Raw genomic sequence first — 17,841 nt, 5'->3', positions numbered from 1 at the left:
GGCCTCTTATCTGGGACAGTCACGCCCCTAGTTCATATAAATAAACTCGTATCATCCAGCCAAGGCAACCTTGGTATGGTGCAGAGTAGTTATATGCTGGACTGACCCGCACCTTGTTACACTGACAGATTTACTGGTACATTACCATTTCACAACGGGGGTAAATAATACCTTGCAGTCAGTCAATAACACATATCACCCTGAGTTTGAGATGAATGTCCGAATAACCACTTTTAATGGCGTCTAATGGCGTTTTAAGGGACCATTCATAATTTATGGCTGTGTGATATTTACCGAGAGGTATGCCCCCAAAAAAAAAAAAAATAAATAAATAAATAAATAAATAAATAAAAATAAAATAAATAAATAAATAGATAAATAAAAAAAAAAAATTAATTTAAAAAAAAAAAAAATCAGATATAAAGTAAGTGACACCCCACCCCGCTATCATGTACAAAATCAATGACACACCCCTAGTGCTCCAAAATGATCACCCCCACCCCCACCCCCTTTACACTAAGTGGGTGACACCCCTACAGTCATCATCACACCCCCACCCCCAACCATAGATTATGGACGGTCCCTTATAATATACATACGGGATCGAACTGAATTCGAGTGGCTATTGTCTAATCATTACTAATATAAACAGAATTCTAAAATTCAGTTTGTTTCATTCATAAAAAAGAAATTGCGTGTGTTAACTTCCCCTCGAAATCCCATAAATATTTAATTGATCATATGATTTAAGTCTAGTGTGTCTTAAACGATATATTCGAGGACACTCAACAAATGAGGGTACAATTTCATATAATTTGGACAATCAATAGCATTGATAAACTCTGGTTTCGTCTCAACGTATAATGAATATACGTATATAAAAATAGTAATTTGTCACACCAAAGTTGCTTATATGGTGTCAGCATGGACTAATGCGATAGAACATTAATTCATTGTATGCTAGTCACTGTTTTCTGCTGCGACAGCGTCTCGAATATTCCACATTGTACTAGCAACCACACGAGTACAAATGTATATTGCGTGATTCAGGGAAGCCAGCTGGAATATCGTTTTCACCACAGCACGCCGCGAGCCTGGAAAGTTCGGGAAATAAATGTGATCGGGGATTTCCGTAGGCCCTCGTGAATAGTCGTGTCAGTTCGAAAAAGCCGAGAGGTAACGGAAAGGGACGACTGTGCCGAATGCGGCTTTTAATCCTCACGGAAATAACCGAATTGTCCATTAAGGACATAAAGAGTTGTCTCCCATGGGAAATTCCTGATTTATTCATGACGTCACGAAGAACTAAAAATACATAGTAAACATTACGGCATGTGCTTTCTAGAAGCTCCTTCGCGTTTCTGGTCCGTCCTGATCGGCTATATAACCTGGAACGCCCCTAACTACCGCACATTCAGCACGTCGACAGCAGGGAGAACACCACAGATTCGGCGAGAGCTAAAAAGGGACCTTTACTTACCTGTACGGACCATTACTGTTCCTGATACACAAAATGCCTGGCGGTAAGGCTCCAGCTATCGGAATCGACCTGGGGACAACATACTCCTGTGTGTGGGGTATTTCAGCATGGTAAAGTGGACATTATTGCCAATGATCAGGGAAACAGAACGACTCCCAGCTACGTCGCATTCACGGACAGTGAGCGGCTCTTAGGAGATGCGGCCAAGAATCAAGTGGCTCTCAATCCTCAAAACTCCGTGTTCGACGCCAAGCGACTCATCGGCCGAGACTTCAACGACGCCACCGTTCAGGCGGATATGAAGCACTGGCCATTCAAAGTTGTTGATCATGGCGGTAAACCTCGTGTTAAGGTCGAATACAAAAACGAGGAAAAGAAATTCACACCTGAGGAACTGAGCTCAATGGTTCTTACTAAGATGAAAGAGACTGCCGAAGCATACCTGGGCGCCAAGGTAACGGACGCCGTGATCACAGTTCCAGCCTACTTCAACGATGGGCAGCGACAGGCGACAAAAGATGCCGGGATTATTGCCGGTCTGAACGTGCTGAGAATTATCAACGAACCAACAGCAGCTGCGCTAGCATATGGACTTGATAAGAATCTCAAATGTGAGAAAAATGTCCTTATTTTCGATCTCGGAGGAGGGACATTTGATGTGTCTGTTTTGACAATTGTCGAGGGGTCCCTGTTTGAAGTGAAGTCGACAAGAGGCGACACACATCTGGGAGGTGAAGATTTCGATAACAGGATGGTGAATTACTTTGTAGAGGAATTCAAGAGAAAACATAAGAAAGATTTGAGTGTGAGTCCTCGAGCTATGCGTCGACTGCGCACAGCATGTGAGCGTGCAAAGAGAACTCTCTCAGGCAGTTCCGAAGCGGGGATAGAGATTGACTCGCTTTTCGAAGGAGTCGACTTCTACAGTAAGATAACACGAGCAAGGTTTGAAGAATTATGTTCGGACCTATTCCGAGGTACTTTGGAACCAGTGGAGAAAGCCCTTCGTGACGCCAAGATGGACAAGTCGAGCATCCACGAGGTTGTTCTTGTTGGAGGGTCCACCCGAATTCCAAAGATCCAGAAACTTCTGCAAGATTTCATGAACGGGAAGGAACTGAACAAATCCATCAACCCCGACGAAGCCGTTGCGTATGGCGCTGCTGTCCAAGCTGCCGTCTTGACCGGTGACACAAGCGACGCTATCAAAGACGTGCTTCTAGTCGACCTTGCTCCTCTGTCCCTCGGGATAGAGACAGCGGGTGGCATTATGACCAAACTTGTATCGAGGAACACCACCATCCCGACCAAAACAACCCAGACTTTCAGCACCTACTCCGACAACCAACCCGCCGTCTCCATACAAGTATACGAGGGAGAGAGAACGATGACCAAAGACAATCACTTGATGGGCAAGTTTGACCTGACAGGCATCCCGCCCGCTCCAAGGGGTGTTCCACAAATCGAGGTTACGTTTGACATCGATGCCAATGGCATCCTCAACGTCACAGCAGTGGAGAAGGGTACGGGGAAATCCAACCAGATCACCATCACCAACGACAGTGGGCGTCTCAGTGCTGATGAGATAAAGAAAATGGTTGACGACGCGGAGAAGTACAAAGAGGAAGATGAAAAACAGAAGGAAAGGATAAACAGTCGGAGCAACCTGGAGACGTACATCTTCAGCGTTAAAGGTGCTGTGGAGGACGCTGGGGACAAACTAGGGAAGGGGGACAAGGAGACAGTGAAGCAGGCTTGCAGTGAGACACTCACTTGGCTGGACAATAACATGCTTGCTGAACGAGAGGAATATGAACATCAATACAAGGAACTTCAGAAGACGTGCAGTCCTATCATGGCCAAATTACATGGGGCGGGACAGAGTGGGAGTGGTCAGGAATCTCAACCCCAGGGTGGGGCATCGGAAGATATCGATATCGATTAACTCGACTCTCATCTGAATGTGTTCTCGCGGATGTAAATGTTATTGTTCAGTGTTGAACGGACGGACTGTATTTTTCTATCAGAATATGTAAGTAATGATATTGATCATAAAGAGTACATGGATATAATGATTTAGTTTAGGGTTAAAAGTTAAATTTTGTTTTGTTTCTATCAACCGACGTTCTTAACTATGTCATAAATGCAACTTCGAATTTAGTCAATTTTGGTTGATGAAGATATATCACTTTATTTGCTTGGACAATTCTATTGGGAAAGTGGTTTAATCAATCATTTTCTTTAAAATCGAGTTAAGTTATTTACTTCGTCAATTACTGAACATATATCCACGAACAGAATGTTCTATAAAAATGAGGGCGGTGGGGTAGCCTAGTGGTTAAAGCGTTGGCTCGTCACGCCGAAGACCCGGGTTCGATTCCCCACATGGGCACAATGTGTTAAGCCCATTTCTGGTGTCCCCCGCCGTGATATTGCTGGAATGTTGCTAAAAGCGGCGTAAAACTAAACTCAGTCAGTCAGTCAGTGTATAAAAATGAACTCGCTACCTCGGACTCAGTTTAGCACTATGATGTCGACATATTTTTATCAGGAACAATGAGATGTTTATTGGTGTTATTTGTGTGTTTTCGATGTATTGTTTGATGTCACGTGTATGTAATAAAACTCTTGAACCTACCTATGAGTTGTATCATGTTTGTGTTGATCTTAATAGCGTTTGATTATGTACATGCTTTGGATATAGAATTGGCTCCGTGGCTGAGCGGAATGTCAATGATTCGATCACTTGGCCGATACGTCTCGTGCGGTTAAACTGGTACTAGGTGTTATCCTTCCTGCGCATTAAGGGGATTAAACAAGGACAGGTGTACTCTAGCTAGGTCAGTATAAAGTGCTTGACACACCCACTCAAAACTTTGGTATGTAACCTCAGTGGGTTAGCACTGTTCAGCTGGCACAAACGTGCATACACGTCGATGTGTGCCGAATTTCCTGTATAGTAGGTACTGGATGCATGTACCTAAATATACTTTGGTATATGTTGGGTATATGTGAGGTATATAACCCAAGGAACTCAATTGGGCCGCAACCAAACTAATCAAATCGCAAAGTTCTGAAACCCGTAAAGATCCGGGTTAGAATTGATCTAGAATGGAAGTGTTAATCCTCTTTTGGATGGTTCTGAATATGTGACTGGATCGAGTGGTCAGGCTCGCTGACTTGGTTGACATATGTCATCGTATCACAATCCATATTGTTGATCACTGGATTGTCTGGTTCAGACTCGATTATTTACAGACCGCTGCTATATAGCTGGAATATGGCGGCGTAAAACTAAACTCACTCAAAGTTGTGATGACGTTACAGATGACGGCGGAACGACCTGCCATCGGACCCAATGGAGCTGCAATAGGATGTCGTCCTTGTTTAGCTTTAGTCGTCTTAATGAGATTGGTGCTTGGATGTTTTCTACAAAACAGATAATCTGATCAGTGATAGAAAGGCATTGTCCGTGGCTTTAAACAATATATCAGGCATGTCGGGGTAATAGTAAAGGGGACACAACTTGTATATATATCAACTGACTGAATCAATGCGGTTGTGTGAGTGAGTGAGTATAAGTTTAACGCTGGTTTTAGACGTATGTCAGTGATATCACAGTGTCAGCTTAATTTGGGAGGAAAGTCCGAAATTAAACAGGTCTTCAATTATTCCAGTGAAACAATCACCAGGTAATCATGCAACATGATTTGACCATGTTGACAGTAAATCTGTAAGGACAAGGACCAGTAACCACAATACTGTCAAGCCGAATGTTGAAGAGTGTTGGCTATTATCAGGCCTTGTTGGGGTATATTTCGTTTTGCATATCCTGTTTCGATATATGCGATCCAAATTCAAATATCTTTAAAAACCCGTGAAGGTCCGGGTTCGAATTGGCCTTCAGCAACCCATGCTTGTCGTAAGAGGCGACTGACGGGATCGGGTGGTCAGGCTCGCTGACTTGGTTGACACATGTCATCGCATCCCAATTGCCCAGATCGATGCTCATGCTGTTGATCACTGGATTGTCTGGTCCAGACTCGATTATTTACAGACCGCCGCCATATAGCTGGAATGTTGTTGAATGCGGCGTAAAACTAAACTCACTCACTCACTCACTCACTTTAAAAAGTCAACATTTGATACCAGTGATGATGAATAACGAATTATATTCATGGGGGGATACGTTCGATTCACCGAAGACACGAGTGAATCCTATCAGCCCTAACAGCTATATACACATTCTAACTCACATTGATTACGTCATTGTTGCATATTAATTTCGAGATATTGCACGGTCATAGTTGACTATTTCACACCATAGAGACTGTAAATAATGCATCTGCTTGTTAAGTCATTGCCGGTGAGTGTACCCATGTGGGGAATCGAACCCGGATCTTTGGCGTCACGAGCGAACGCTTTAGTCACTAGTCTACCCCACTGCCCACATTGCTGGTGAACCAGTCTCAAGCCTTTTTACGTTTGTTTTTGTTTTGTTTTTCTCGTTTTACGTCGCAGTAAGCTGCATTTCAGCTGCGTGACTGCGGTGTCCCGTATTTAATCCCGTGATTTATATTATGAGTAAAGCCGTAGTATGCCACTCACAACGAAGTCAGCGAGCATGACCAACCGTTTATTTTGTCGCCTCTTACACGATCAGCATGGTTAGGCGGAGGAAGTTTCTATAATGCGCTAGGTATGGACTATATTTAATCAATTTGCCAAATTACCTTCGATTATTTTAACGCACTATGAGAAAGAGTGTAGTTTTAAGCCTCTTTCTGTATTCCAGCAATGTCACTATCACTGGATGAGTAGTTAGTTTCTGACTGACGTTTTCACTGGATCTACCTACGGTTATAAAACCCAGTGGTTAAAGCGTTCGCTCGTCACCCCGAAGGCACGGATTCGATTCCCCACATGGGCACAATGTGTGAAGCCCATTCCTGGTATCCCCCGTTGTGATATTGCTGGAATATTGCTAAAATCGGCGTAAAACTCACTCACTCACTCACTCAATCAATCGTGGCACTCAATCAAGTGCGATATCAGTTATATCACCGCGTATCAGTTTAATTATAGAGTAAGGTCCGAGGTGATACAGGTCTGAGATTTAACCAAGTGTACGGGTATGCTGGTACCGTGCCAAGGTAAGTAATCAGGACCAACTGGGGATTCGAATCCACGACCAGCGGATCCTACTAAGTCAAAGGAGGTGGTGAGGTGAAATTGGGTTTTACGTCGTGCTTGAGAATATTTCGCTCATATGACGACGTGCATGCGTGTGTATGTGTATGTGCGGCTGCTTGTACTAGCCCAGACTGACGCTGGTTTTATAGTGCTAGCCCACTGAGATACCATGCCGCAGTGAAGCATGAAGACCCCACTCAGACACATTATACTGACTCCGAGCCGACCAGTCCTTGTTGTACCCATTAATGCCGAGCGCCAGGCAGGGACCAACAAGTACCATATTTTAACGTCTTTTGGTATGACGCGGTCGGGGATCGAACCCGCGACCTTCCGCTCTCCGGGCGGACGCTAGTAATACAAAGGCACCCTAAATCATCTGGCGGTCTCCGGTCTTGAAGCAAACACACCATCGCTTCGTCTCGCCGAACGGGATTGGTGGGGTAGTCTAGTGCTTAAACCGTTCGCTCGTCACGCCGAAGGCCCGGGTTCGATTCCCGATATGGGTAAGCCCAATGTGTTAAGCCCATTTCTGGTGTACCCCGCCGTGATATTGCTGGAATATTGTTAAAAGCGGCGTAAAGCCCAACTCACTCACTCACTCTGGCGGAACTATCAGGTTTGAGTCACCGAATTTTTACAACGTGCCATTTGTTCATTTGTTGTTCCACCCAACATGATATTTGGAATATTGCGAAAAGGTTTAAAGGCTTACTCGCTCAGATGTGTTTGACTTCGAAAACCGACACTAGATTCCAGATTAAGAAAAATGGTATCTTAATTATCTACGGTTAGACTACCTCAAGCTAAAATCCAATAGTTTTATCTCCTTATTAGTCAATCGATATTTGTTTCTTTATTCCAGTGTCAATGAGTCGTGTTTAACACATCCAAATGCGTTTTCTACCAGAAAATTGCTACGTACAGTGAGTAAATTACTATTTGATAAACTGATGTTGAAATACATACGAAACCGTGACTAAGTAATTTTCAGCTGTATAATGTCTGTTCTAAATGCGGAGACATTCATAACAAAGCTAGATCAGACAGTGAACATTGATAGGGGTTTTATAGATCTATTGTATATTTACCGAAGGGCATGTGTATGCAATGAAACAATAAACATTTATAGTGATTTTAGGGTTATGTATGTGATTCGTATGTGCAATGAATCGTTTCAGTTTTATCACGACGTGCTACAGTAGTTGGCCATAAGTGAGTCATCGTTAGCGAAATTTCCATGGATCGGTCGGTTGGGGAAAAAAATTAATAAAGACAAAATGATTTTAATAATGATCTTGATTCTCATTCATTGTAATTCTTATTACAATTCCTCGCGTTCTTTGGACTTGTGACAGCAACTGATTAAAAGATAAAAAAAATGTATGACGAGGCAGTACGTTTTAGGTTCGAGTCGGCGGTGTTGGAATGAAAAAGAAACAATTTTGGGGGGTCGGCAATAAAATTAGAAGGGTCGGTTGGGCGATGAGAAACACAGATAATATAGATGCTGCCCTAACTTAGCGTCGTGTCATTCAAATCGGGTTCACAACGAAGCTATGCAACCTGGTCACGGATATGGGTCTTATTAGAATACATACATTACTGGAGATAATATAGATAGAACAGTAGGTGTATTCGTTAATTGCTTATGGTAAAAAGCTTTCTAAATGCAGGCTGCACTGTGAGTAAATCTTCACCACACCAGCTTGCTGACACCACGTTTACTAAATATTAGCATTGTGTTCAGCAGCGTTGCGCATAACAGTGAAGGCCCATGCAGGTGAAGCAGTGACACCTTGTGAAGCAGTGACACCTTGTGAAGCAGTGACACCTTGTGAAGCAGCTCTGAGGATGGACGGTAAAACTCCAGCTATCGGAATCGACCTGGGGACAACATGCTCACGTGTTGGGGTATTTCAGCATGGAAAAGTGGACATTATTGCCAATGATCAGGGAAACAGAACGACTCCCAGCTACGTCGCATTCACGGACAGTGAGCGGCTCTTAGGAGATGCGGCCAAGAATCAAGTGGCTCTCAATCCTCAAAACACCGTGTTCGACGCCAAGCGACTCATCGGCCGAGACTTCAACGACGCCACCGTTCAGGAGGACATGAAGCACTGGCCATTCAAAGTTGTTGATCATGGCGGTAAACCTCGCGTTAAGGTCGAATACAAGAATGAAGAGAAGACATTCGCACCTGAACAGATTACTGCTATGGTTCTTACTAAGATGAAAGAGACTGCCGAAGCATACCTGGGCGCCAAGGTAACGGACGCTGTGATCACAGTTCCAGCATACTTCAACGATGGGCAGCGGCAGGCGACAAAAGATGCCGGGATAATTGCCGGTCTGAACGTGCTGAGAATTATCAACGAACCAACAGCAGCCGCTCTGGCATATGCACTTAATAAAAAACCCAAAGGTGAGAAAAATGTCCTTATTTTCGATCTCGGAGGAGGGACATTTGATGTGTCTGTTATGACAATTGACGAAGAGTCCATGGTTGAGGTCAAGTCGACAAGAGGCGACACACATCTGGGAGGTGAAGATTTCGATGACAGGTTGATGGATCACTTTGTGGAGGAATTCAAGAAAAGACATAAGAAGGATTTGAGTGTGAGTTCTCGAGCTATGCATCGACTGCGCACAGCATGTGAGCATGCAAGGATAACCCTCTCAGGCAGTTCCGAGGCGGGGATAGAGATTGACTCGCTTTTCGAAGGAGTCGACTTCTACAGTAAGATAACACGAGCAAGGTTTGAAGAATTATGTTCGGACCTATTCCGAGGTACTTTGGAACCAGTGGAGAAAGCCCTTCGTGACGCCAAGATGGACAAGTCGAGCATCCACGAGGTTGTTCTTGTTGGAGGGTCCACCCGAATTCCAAAGATCCAGAAACTTCTGCAAGATTTCATGAACGGGAAGGAACTGAACAAATCCATCAACCCCAACGAAGCCGTTGCGTATGGCGCTGCTGTCCAAGCTGCCGTTTTGACCGGTGACACAAGCGACGCTATCAAAGACGTGTTTCTACTCGACCTTGCTCCACTGTCCCTCGGGATCGAGGCAACGGGAGGCGTCATGACCACACTTATACCGAGGAACACCACCATCCCGACCAAGACAACCCAGACTTTCAGCACCTACTCCGACAACCAACCCGCCGTCTCCATACAAGTATACGAGGGAGAGAGAACATGACCAAAGACAATCACTTGATGGGCAAGTTTGACCTGTCAGGTATCACTCCAGCTCCAAAGGCCGTTCCAGAAGTGGATGTTACGTTTTCCGTCGACGACGACGGCATCCTCAACGTCACGGCAGTGGAGAAGGGCACGGGGAAATCTAACCAGCTCACCGTTACCAACGACAGTGGGCGTCTTAGTGCTGATGAGATAAGGAAAATGGCGGACGATGAGGTGGAGTTCAAAGCGGAAGATGAAAAATAGAAGAGAGGATAACAGTGGGAGCAACCTGTAGACTAGTCTGTCTCACAGTCCCTGAACCACATTATTTTCCCCACTGCCAAACCCTCTCTGCAGTGCAAAAGCCCTAAATAAAGCAAGTCTAGATTTCCTCAGGTTCAATCTCTGGTCTCCCTGGGTCTCCTTTTCAATTTAAATGGGCTTGTTTGTTACTATCAAAATTATATATATATCCACAGACTAAGCATTAGTCTACCTGTAGACCTTAGTCTTCAGCGTTAAAGGTGCAGTGGGAGATGCAGGGGACAAACTGATGGAGAGGGACAACTGGACTATGTTATGAATGTGTTCTGGTGAAAGTATATGTGACTGTTACTTTTTCTTCTTTATGTTGTACAATTATGTAATCATTGTGGACATTATTGTTCAATAAACCAAGATTTAAACCAAGATTTCAGTGTTCTCTCAAAATAGGTAAGTGCTGATATTGATTAGAAGCACGTGCTTATTTTCTTTGAGGGTGAAAATCACGTTTTGTCTTGTTTCATGCATCCAACGCTGTTAACTATGCATTAAATAATACTTCATTACTGTTGCATAATCAGATTAATTTCTTGTTTTATGGTTAAGGGACTACTTGATGTCCTGTGTGTGTGAACATAAAATGCCAGTGCAAAAGACTACTCAGTATTGACTATCCTTTGAAATCAGTGATGACACCAGGTGTTCGCGAAAAGGGTCCTGCTCTACAATTAGCACCTGTCATTCATGATATATTTATTGTATTACCTGGTGAAATATGTGATTTCAAGAACGACGATGGAAAAATGGAAGCAGCTGATGTCTCGCGTGAGAGATTTAATCAAAGGTAAAGTTAAATCGCACGGATATTATATAGTTTTAACTTCTGTAAAGTCAATAACCTGTTAAGTATCAATAGCGGATAAAGCTATTGGTGAGCTAATTTGTGAAAGTGTCAGTTTCGTGGATTACTCTGTTGCAAGCACAAATGTCTTTCAAGCCAGGGAAACATTATAATGCACGACTTTATCCCATTGTACTCTGATATATATATATACATGCTCCTATATCTTTGTCCTTTACAATTGCCCATAATGCCAAGCACGACTTTTCAATGAAGTAAGCTCCATTAGAAAATCTAACAAAACACTTGTTAATGATTACGTGGATGCTATTTGATGTAAGGTTACAACAGCTATTGATAGATTGATTGTTTATGATTTGTGATCGCAAAATGATCAACTTGATGTCACAATAAACGATAAAATAAGCAATGTACTTGGCACCACAACCATGGAAATATTTGGGTTGTTAAAAAAAAAAAATTAGAAAAGGTTTAACGAAAGACAAAGCAAGCATATGTTCGTGCAAAAATGTTAAACATCAGGACGAAAATACCTTGAGACTCTAAAGGTGCTCCGAAATTGTCGCAGTGTTTCAAATTATTGTTTTTACTAATTATTGCTAGTTAAGAATAGAATAGAAACGTTGCCTTTTAAAATTCTCAAGACTGCACGCCTGGGGAGTTGTATGATCCCCAGGGAGTTGAGATTGATAACACGATGTGCCGTTGAGACTGACATCCAATGATGGAGGGAAAAAATACCAGAGCCTTGAGCAAGCACTAGTTGCCTGGATATGTGTGCGCTATATAAATATCATATAATAAATATAATAAATAAATAAATAAAATGGTCAAAGAAAAATTCCTCAAATTAGAAAAAAATCAGAAAAATCAGTTTGGAAGCAAAGGTAGATTGCATGATTTGTCTAGTTTCTGTCAATTACGATTATTATTGTCTTGTGATCACGATTATTCGATTGGTTGTTTGTCCCTGTTCTTTGTTAGGGGTGGGAATTAGGGGTGTGTGTTGTAAGGATGCTACTTGAATCCTAAATCGTCCATTTTGAATTTATAATGAGGTCCATGGTTTTGAGTCTATGTTTAGATGATGAGTCACTGCTCTCTATTGTATATGGAGATCTATGGTGTGAACATCTGGTGTGTCTATTTTTAGATGATGAGTCTTTGTCTCAGGTCTATGTTGAGATCTATTGTGAGCACACTTAATGTGTCTATTTTTAGACTCGGGTGGGTATATAAAGTCCACCAAACGGCCCCATGTCATACTCAGTCTCTGAAGTCATTAGTGGATATACATTCAAGTGATTTCACACATTGTGGATATACCTGAGTGCATTTCTCATTGGATTATACTGTGTGCACTGGATTACTAAACAACCTTGGATTATACTGTCTACTGGATATATATTTTCATCAGCCTCTCAACTACACATCTCTGGAGTAATTAAACATTGTGGATATTTCTCACTTGATTACAAAACATCTTTGGATTATACACTCGAGTGACTACACATTATACTACCAGTGTATTTCTCTTTTATCTCAAAGCGAGCGCCCGTTATCGTAGTATCAATTCCCGTCTGACTAACTATAACTATTAAAAATGTGAAATTCAAATGTATACAACGTCCTACCTTCAGTCCATATCTTGTAACACAGAATACATCGTAACACAGATTTGAGATTTGCATCATCATCAGATGAGGCAGTGTTGGGGATAAAGACTAGTGTACATGAAGTCAACTTACCTCTGTTCATCATATCCATTGTTGAGGCAAACAGTGGTGGTAAGCCTAGATGTTTAGAGGGGTTGGAACAAATAACCCATTCATGTGAAGAAACAGATTGATTCATACTGTACTCCAACAATGAATGACTCATTTGCCCACCCGTAAGTCCGACCTACAGCCATTCAAAGCTAAGTTTGGAGAGAATCCCTCTCCACCAAGCATGAAGATTCAAGAAAACAAGCGTATAATGGGTGAAAAATAACTTCAAATACATGTTACCGAGTGTCCATGTTAATGCTTTCTTTTAATTTGCGACAGCCTCCGAGTGGGTGTGCCATGTTCATTCTGCCATAACATTGCCTCTCCCTACGTTCAATGAACCGAGAAGCATGACGGCCTTTCACGCCCATTAGAAGAAACCAGGTCATAGAGCGCGTCCCCCGCCGCCATTTTGAAACAAAATGATAAATAAATAGATTTAAACAAATAACAAAGTCCTAGCCATGCCCGCCGATGAACAAAACTGAGTAAAATGTTGAAACTCATAGCGAAATCACACACAGCATGCTTCTCACCAAAATATCCCATGTAGAACGAGTCACCATGAACCTACTTTAAAATCCCACATTATCATATGAATAAATACAGCCCGATACACACAGGATACCACCTATAGAAAGTTGATTACACATGACTCCCATATGCCATGAATCTTTAAATCCCAACACAATAAACACAGTCCAATCATAATCAGAACCTTTCCCTAGATTCATCGTTTTTTTCTAAACTATAGCTTGCATAAAACCAATGTTAGTGTGTAGATGTACTCGTATTGTTAACATGTGTACTCACGATACTGTCGTCAACAACATTATTCACACAATACGTTCATACGCAAAAATACTCACAAATTAGAATAGAGAATGATCCATCACATAAAATTCCACCTACTGTGCTGTTTTAAACGGTCATGAAACCGCCAGAATACCTAAACACACAGCACAACATACCGGCTGCACGGCGGTGAACAAAACATTCAAGCTTGGCGCCAGCAGCCCCTGCCTAAAACCTGTCCTGTCAAACTGGATCGCAAAGGGTCTATCAAACCGGTTCGCAAACGGTTCTGACTCAAAATAGCTACATGTCCAAACCCAGGCTAAATGTCCAAGCAGGTTATGTAGACCAAAATGAATGGCTTTACAACACTAGTGTAATAGCTTATGTATTTATAAACCGTTTATATATATATATATGTATATAAATATATTCATTACAGATCATTAAAATTGTTGTTGTATTCAATACAATGAACTGTAACAGTTGTTATCTTCAATACCATGAACTGAAACAGTTGTTAAATTGTATTCAATCAACAGGAATGACGATTAAACTGAAACTTGTATGTCTGATAATAGTATGAGGAGGTTAAACATATTCGTGGATTCAGTGAAATAGGGTTGAAATTGGTATTATAAAAACCAAGAATTGTACAACAGTCAATCCTACAGGAATACATTCAGTGAGTTTAGTACACTCTCAGCAGCTCTATTGCGGTGGTCTGTACATAATTGCCCAGACAATCCAGTGATCAACAGCATGAGCGTCATTCTACACCATGTGCCATGTGTCAGCCAGCGAGCCTGACCACTCGATCCCCTTAGTCGCCTCTTATGACAAGCATGGGTTACTGAAGGGTAACCCAGACCTTCAGGGGTACAATACATTAGAAACAAGAGATATACAGATTTCATTGTTTATTAGCTCCGTTTCAAATGAGTAGACATTAGGATAGGAGCTCTCCCAAATGCCTACTTTACATCTGTTGTCTTATTACCCTTCCTCATCCACCTGTCCTTCACTCTCTTCATAAGATGTTATGTCTTCATCTTCAGTCATGCCTTCGACCCAAGACTGATATTGGTACAATTTTGAAATTTGTAGTAGGACTGTTGACGTGTGAACATTATTATGTATCCCTGTCCTGTGTGCTATCAGACGTTTTCCAGAAGGGATGCCATGCTTAGACATGTCAGGAATCAACACAGACAAGCAATGCAGCCACCACCACCACCACCTCCACCTCCACCACCTCCACCTCCACCTCCACCACCACCACCACTGCCACCACCACTACCACCACCTGCTGCTGCTGCTGCTTGCTGCTGCTGCTGCTTGCTGCTGCTTGCTGCTGCTGCTGCTGCTGCTTGCTGCTTGCTGCTGCTTGCTGCTGCTGCTGCTGCTTGCTGCTTGCTGCTGCTTGCTGGTGCTTGCTGCTGCTGCTGGTGGTGGTGGTGGTGGTGGTGGTGGTGCTGAGTGGTGGTGGTGGTGAGGAGTGAGGTGGAAGGTGGTGGTGGTGGTGGCTGCATTGCTTGTCTGTGTTGATTCCTGACATGTAATGCAAGCATGGCATCCCTTCGGAAAGAAGCGTCTGATAACACACAGAAAGAGGATATAATAATGTTCACGTCAGCGATCTACCACAAATTTCAAAATTATACCAATATCGATCTTGGAGTCGAAACGCATGACTGAAGATGAAGACATAACATCTTGAAGAGTGGAAGGACAGAGTGAATGATGAGCTGCACAAGACTAACAGATGTAAAGAAGGCATTTGGGAGAGCTCTATCCCAATGTTCACTCATTTGAAAGCTTGAGCTGTAAATCTGTATATTCTCTCGCCCAATAATGTACCCCTGGTTCAAGTTACCCTTCAGTAACCCATCAACTGATGCATAAGAGGCGACAGAAGTGGTCGAGTCAGTTTCGGCTGACACACATGGCTTTATGGTGTAGAATGACGCTCATGCTGGTGATCACCGATTGTCTGGGCATTCTGTACACATTACCGCCTGAGAGTGTACTAAACCTCACTGAATAATTCACTGCATATTGACTGTTGACGCAATTCTGGATAATACCACTTCCCTTTCACTGAATCCACGAATATGTTTAAACTCGCTTACACTATTATCAGACATACAAGTTTCAGTTTAATCGTCAAGTTGATTGACAATTTAACTGTTTCGGTTATTGTATTGATGGCTAACAACTGTTACAGATCTGTAATGAATATAACAACATGTTTAATGCTATGTAATGAATATATTTATATACATATATATACATATATAAACGGTTTATAAATACATCGGCTATTACACTAGTCACCGTTTCATTTTTACCCATGACCATCCGTTTGGAGATGCAGCTGCCGGAGCATTTCCTATTTTGAGTCACCGTTTATGAACCGGTTTGATAGACGCTTTGCGATCCAGTTTGGTTGTCTTTGATTGCGTGTTAGGCTATGCCATCTTGAATGTTTCTTTGTTCACCGCCGTAAAAGCAGCCGGTATGTTCTGTGCGTTTTTATATTCTGCGGTTTCATGACCGTGAAACAGCAATAGGTGAATGTTGTTGACATTCTAATTTGTGAGTATTGAACGAGTACACATGTTAACAATGTGGTACACATGTTACACGAGTACAACATTGGTTTTATGCAAGCTATAGTTTAGAAAAACGATGAATCTAGGAAAGGTTCTGATTATGATTGGACTGTGTTTATTGTGTTGGGATTTAAAGATTCATGGCATATGGGAGTCATGTCAACTTTCATCGGTCGTATCCCAGTGTTATTAAGTATCAGGCTGTGTTTATTCATGTGATTGTGTTAATGAGTTTTAAAGCAGGCTCATGTATGTGAGTCATGTGTAATCAACTGTCTATAGGTGGTATCCTGTGTGTGTATCGGGCTGTATTTATTCATATATGATAATGTGGGATTTTTAAAAGTAGGTTCATGGTGACTCGTTCTACATGGGATATTTTGGTGAGAAGCATGCTGTGTGTGATTTCGCTATGAGTTTCAACATTTTACTCGGTTTTGTTCATCGGCGGGCATGGCTAGGACTTTGTTATTTGTTTAAATCTATTTATTTATCATTTTGTTCAAAAATGGCGGTGGGGACAGCGGTCTATGACCCTGGTTTCTTCAATGGGCGTGAAGGCCAGTCATGCTTCTCGGTTCATTGAACGTAGGGAGAGGCAATGTTATGGCAGAATGAACACACACCTCACTCGGAGGCTGTCGCAAATTAAAAGAAATATTAACATGGACACTCGGTAACATGTATTTGAAGTTATTTATTTTCACTCCATTATGCGCTTGTTTTCTTAATCTTCATGCTTGGGTGGGAGAGGATTCCCTTCCGTAAGCACTTAGCTTTGAATGGCTGTAGGTCGGACTTACGGGTGGGCAAAATGAGTCATTCATTGTTGGAGTACAGTATGAATCAATCTGTTTCTTCACATGAATGGGTTACTTGTTCCAACCCCTCTAAACATCTAGGTTTACCACCACTGTTTGCCTCAACAATGGATATGATGAACAGAGGTAAGTTGACTTCATGTACACTAGTCTTTATCCCCAACACTCGTTCAATCTGATGATGATGTAAATCTTAATCTGTGTTACGATGTATTCTGTGTTACAAGATATGGACTGAAGGTAGGACGTTGTATACATTTGAATTTCACATTTTTAATAGTTATAGTTAGTCAGACGGGAATTGATACTACGATAACGGGCGCTCGCTTTGAGATAAAAGAGAAATACACTGGTAGTATAATGTGTAGTCACTCGAGTGTATAATCCAAAGATGTTTTGTAATCAAGTGAGAAATATCCACAATGTTTAATTACTCCAGAGATGTGTAGTTGAGAGGCTGATGAAAATATATATCCAGTAGACAGTATAATCCAAGGTTGTTTAGTAATCCAGTGCACACAGTATAATCCAATGAGAAATGCACTGGTATATCCACAATGTGTGAAATCACTTGAATGTATATCCACTAATGACTTCAGAGACTGAGTATGACATGGGGCCGTTTGGTGGACTTTATATACCCACCCGAGTCTAAAAATAGACACATTAAGTGTGCTCACAATAGATCTCAACATAGACCTGAGACAAAGACTCATCATCTAAAAATAGACACACCAGATGTTCACACCATAGATCTCCATATACAATAGAGAGCAGTGACTCATCATCTAAACATAGACTCAAAACCATGGACCTCATTATAAATTCAAAATGGACGATTTAGGATTCAA

General features: G+C 42.1%; 2 protein-coding genes across 2 annotated transcripts; both read left to right on the top strand.

The window, feature by feature from the left end:
- The first annotated feature begins 1,396 nt into the window (after window positions 1-1,396).
- Window positions 1,397-4,113, top strand: LOC124253898 (heat shock 70 kDa protein-like). The gene is given in 2 exon segments (XM_046687751.1): window positions 1,397-1,582; window positions 1,584-4,113. Coding segments are annotated over 2 exon segments (1,911 nt in total). The 5' UTR covers window positions 1,397-1,513; the 3' UTR covers window positions 3,426-4,113.
- A 4,414-nt stretch (window positions 4,114-8,527) lies between these two features.
- Window positions 8,528-10,128, top strand: LOC124253899 (heat shock 70 kDa protein-like). Its single transcript, XM_046687752.1, is given in 2 exon segments — window positions 8,528-9,872; window positions 9,875-10,128. Coding segments are annotated over 2 exon segments (1,599 nt in total).
- The last annotated feature ends 7,713 nt before the right edge of the window (window positions 10,129-17,841 follow it).

The sequence above is a fragment of the Haliotis rubra genome, unplaced genomic scaffold, assembly GCF_003918875.1.
Source record: "Haliotis rubra isolate DU_JTF1 unplaced genomic scaffold, ASM391887v1 Scf558, whole genome shotgun sequence".
Taxonomy (NCBI): domain Eukaryota; kingdom Metazoa; phylum Mollusca; class Gastropoda; order Lepetellida; family Haliotidae; genus Haliotis; species Haliotis rubra.
The sequence above is the reverse complement of the archived record's forward strand: the minus strand, read 5'-3'. Positions and strand labels throughout refer to the sequence as shown.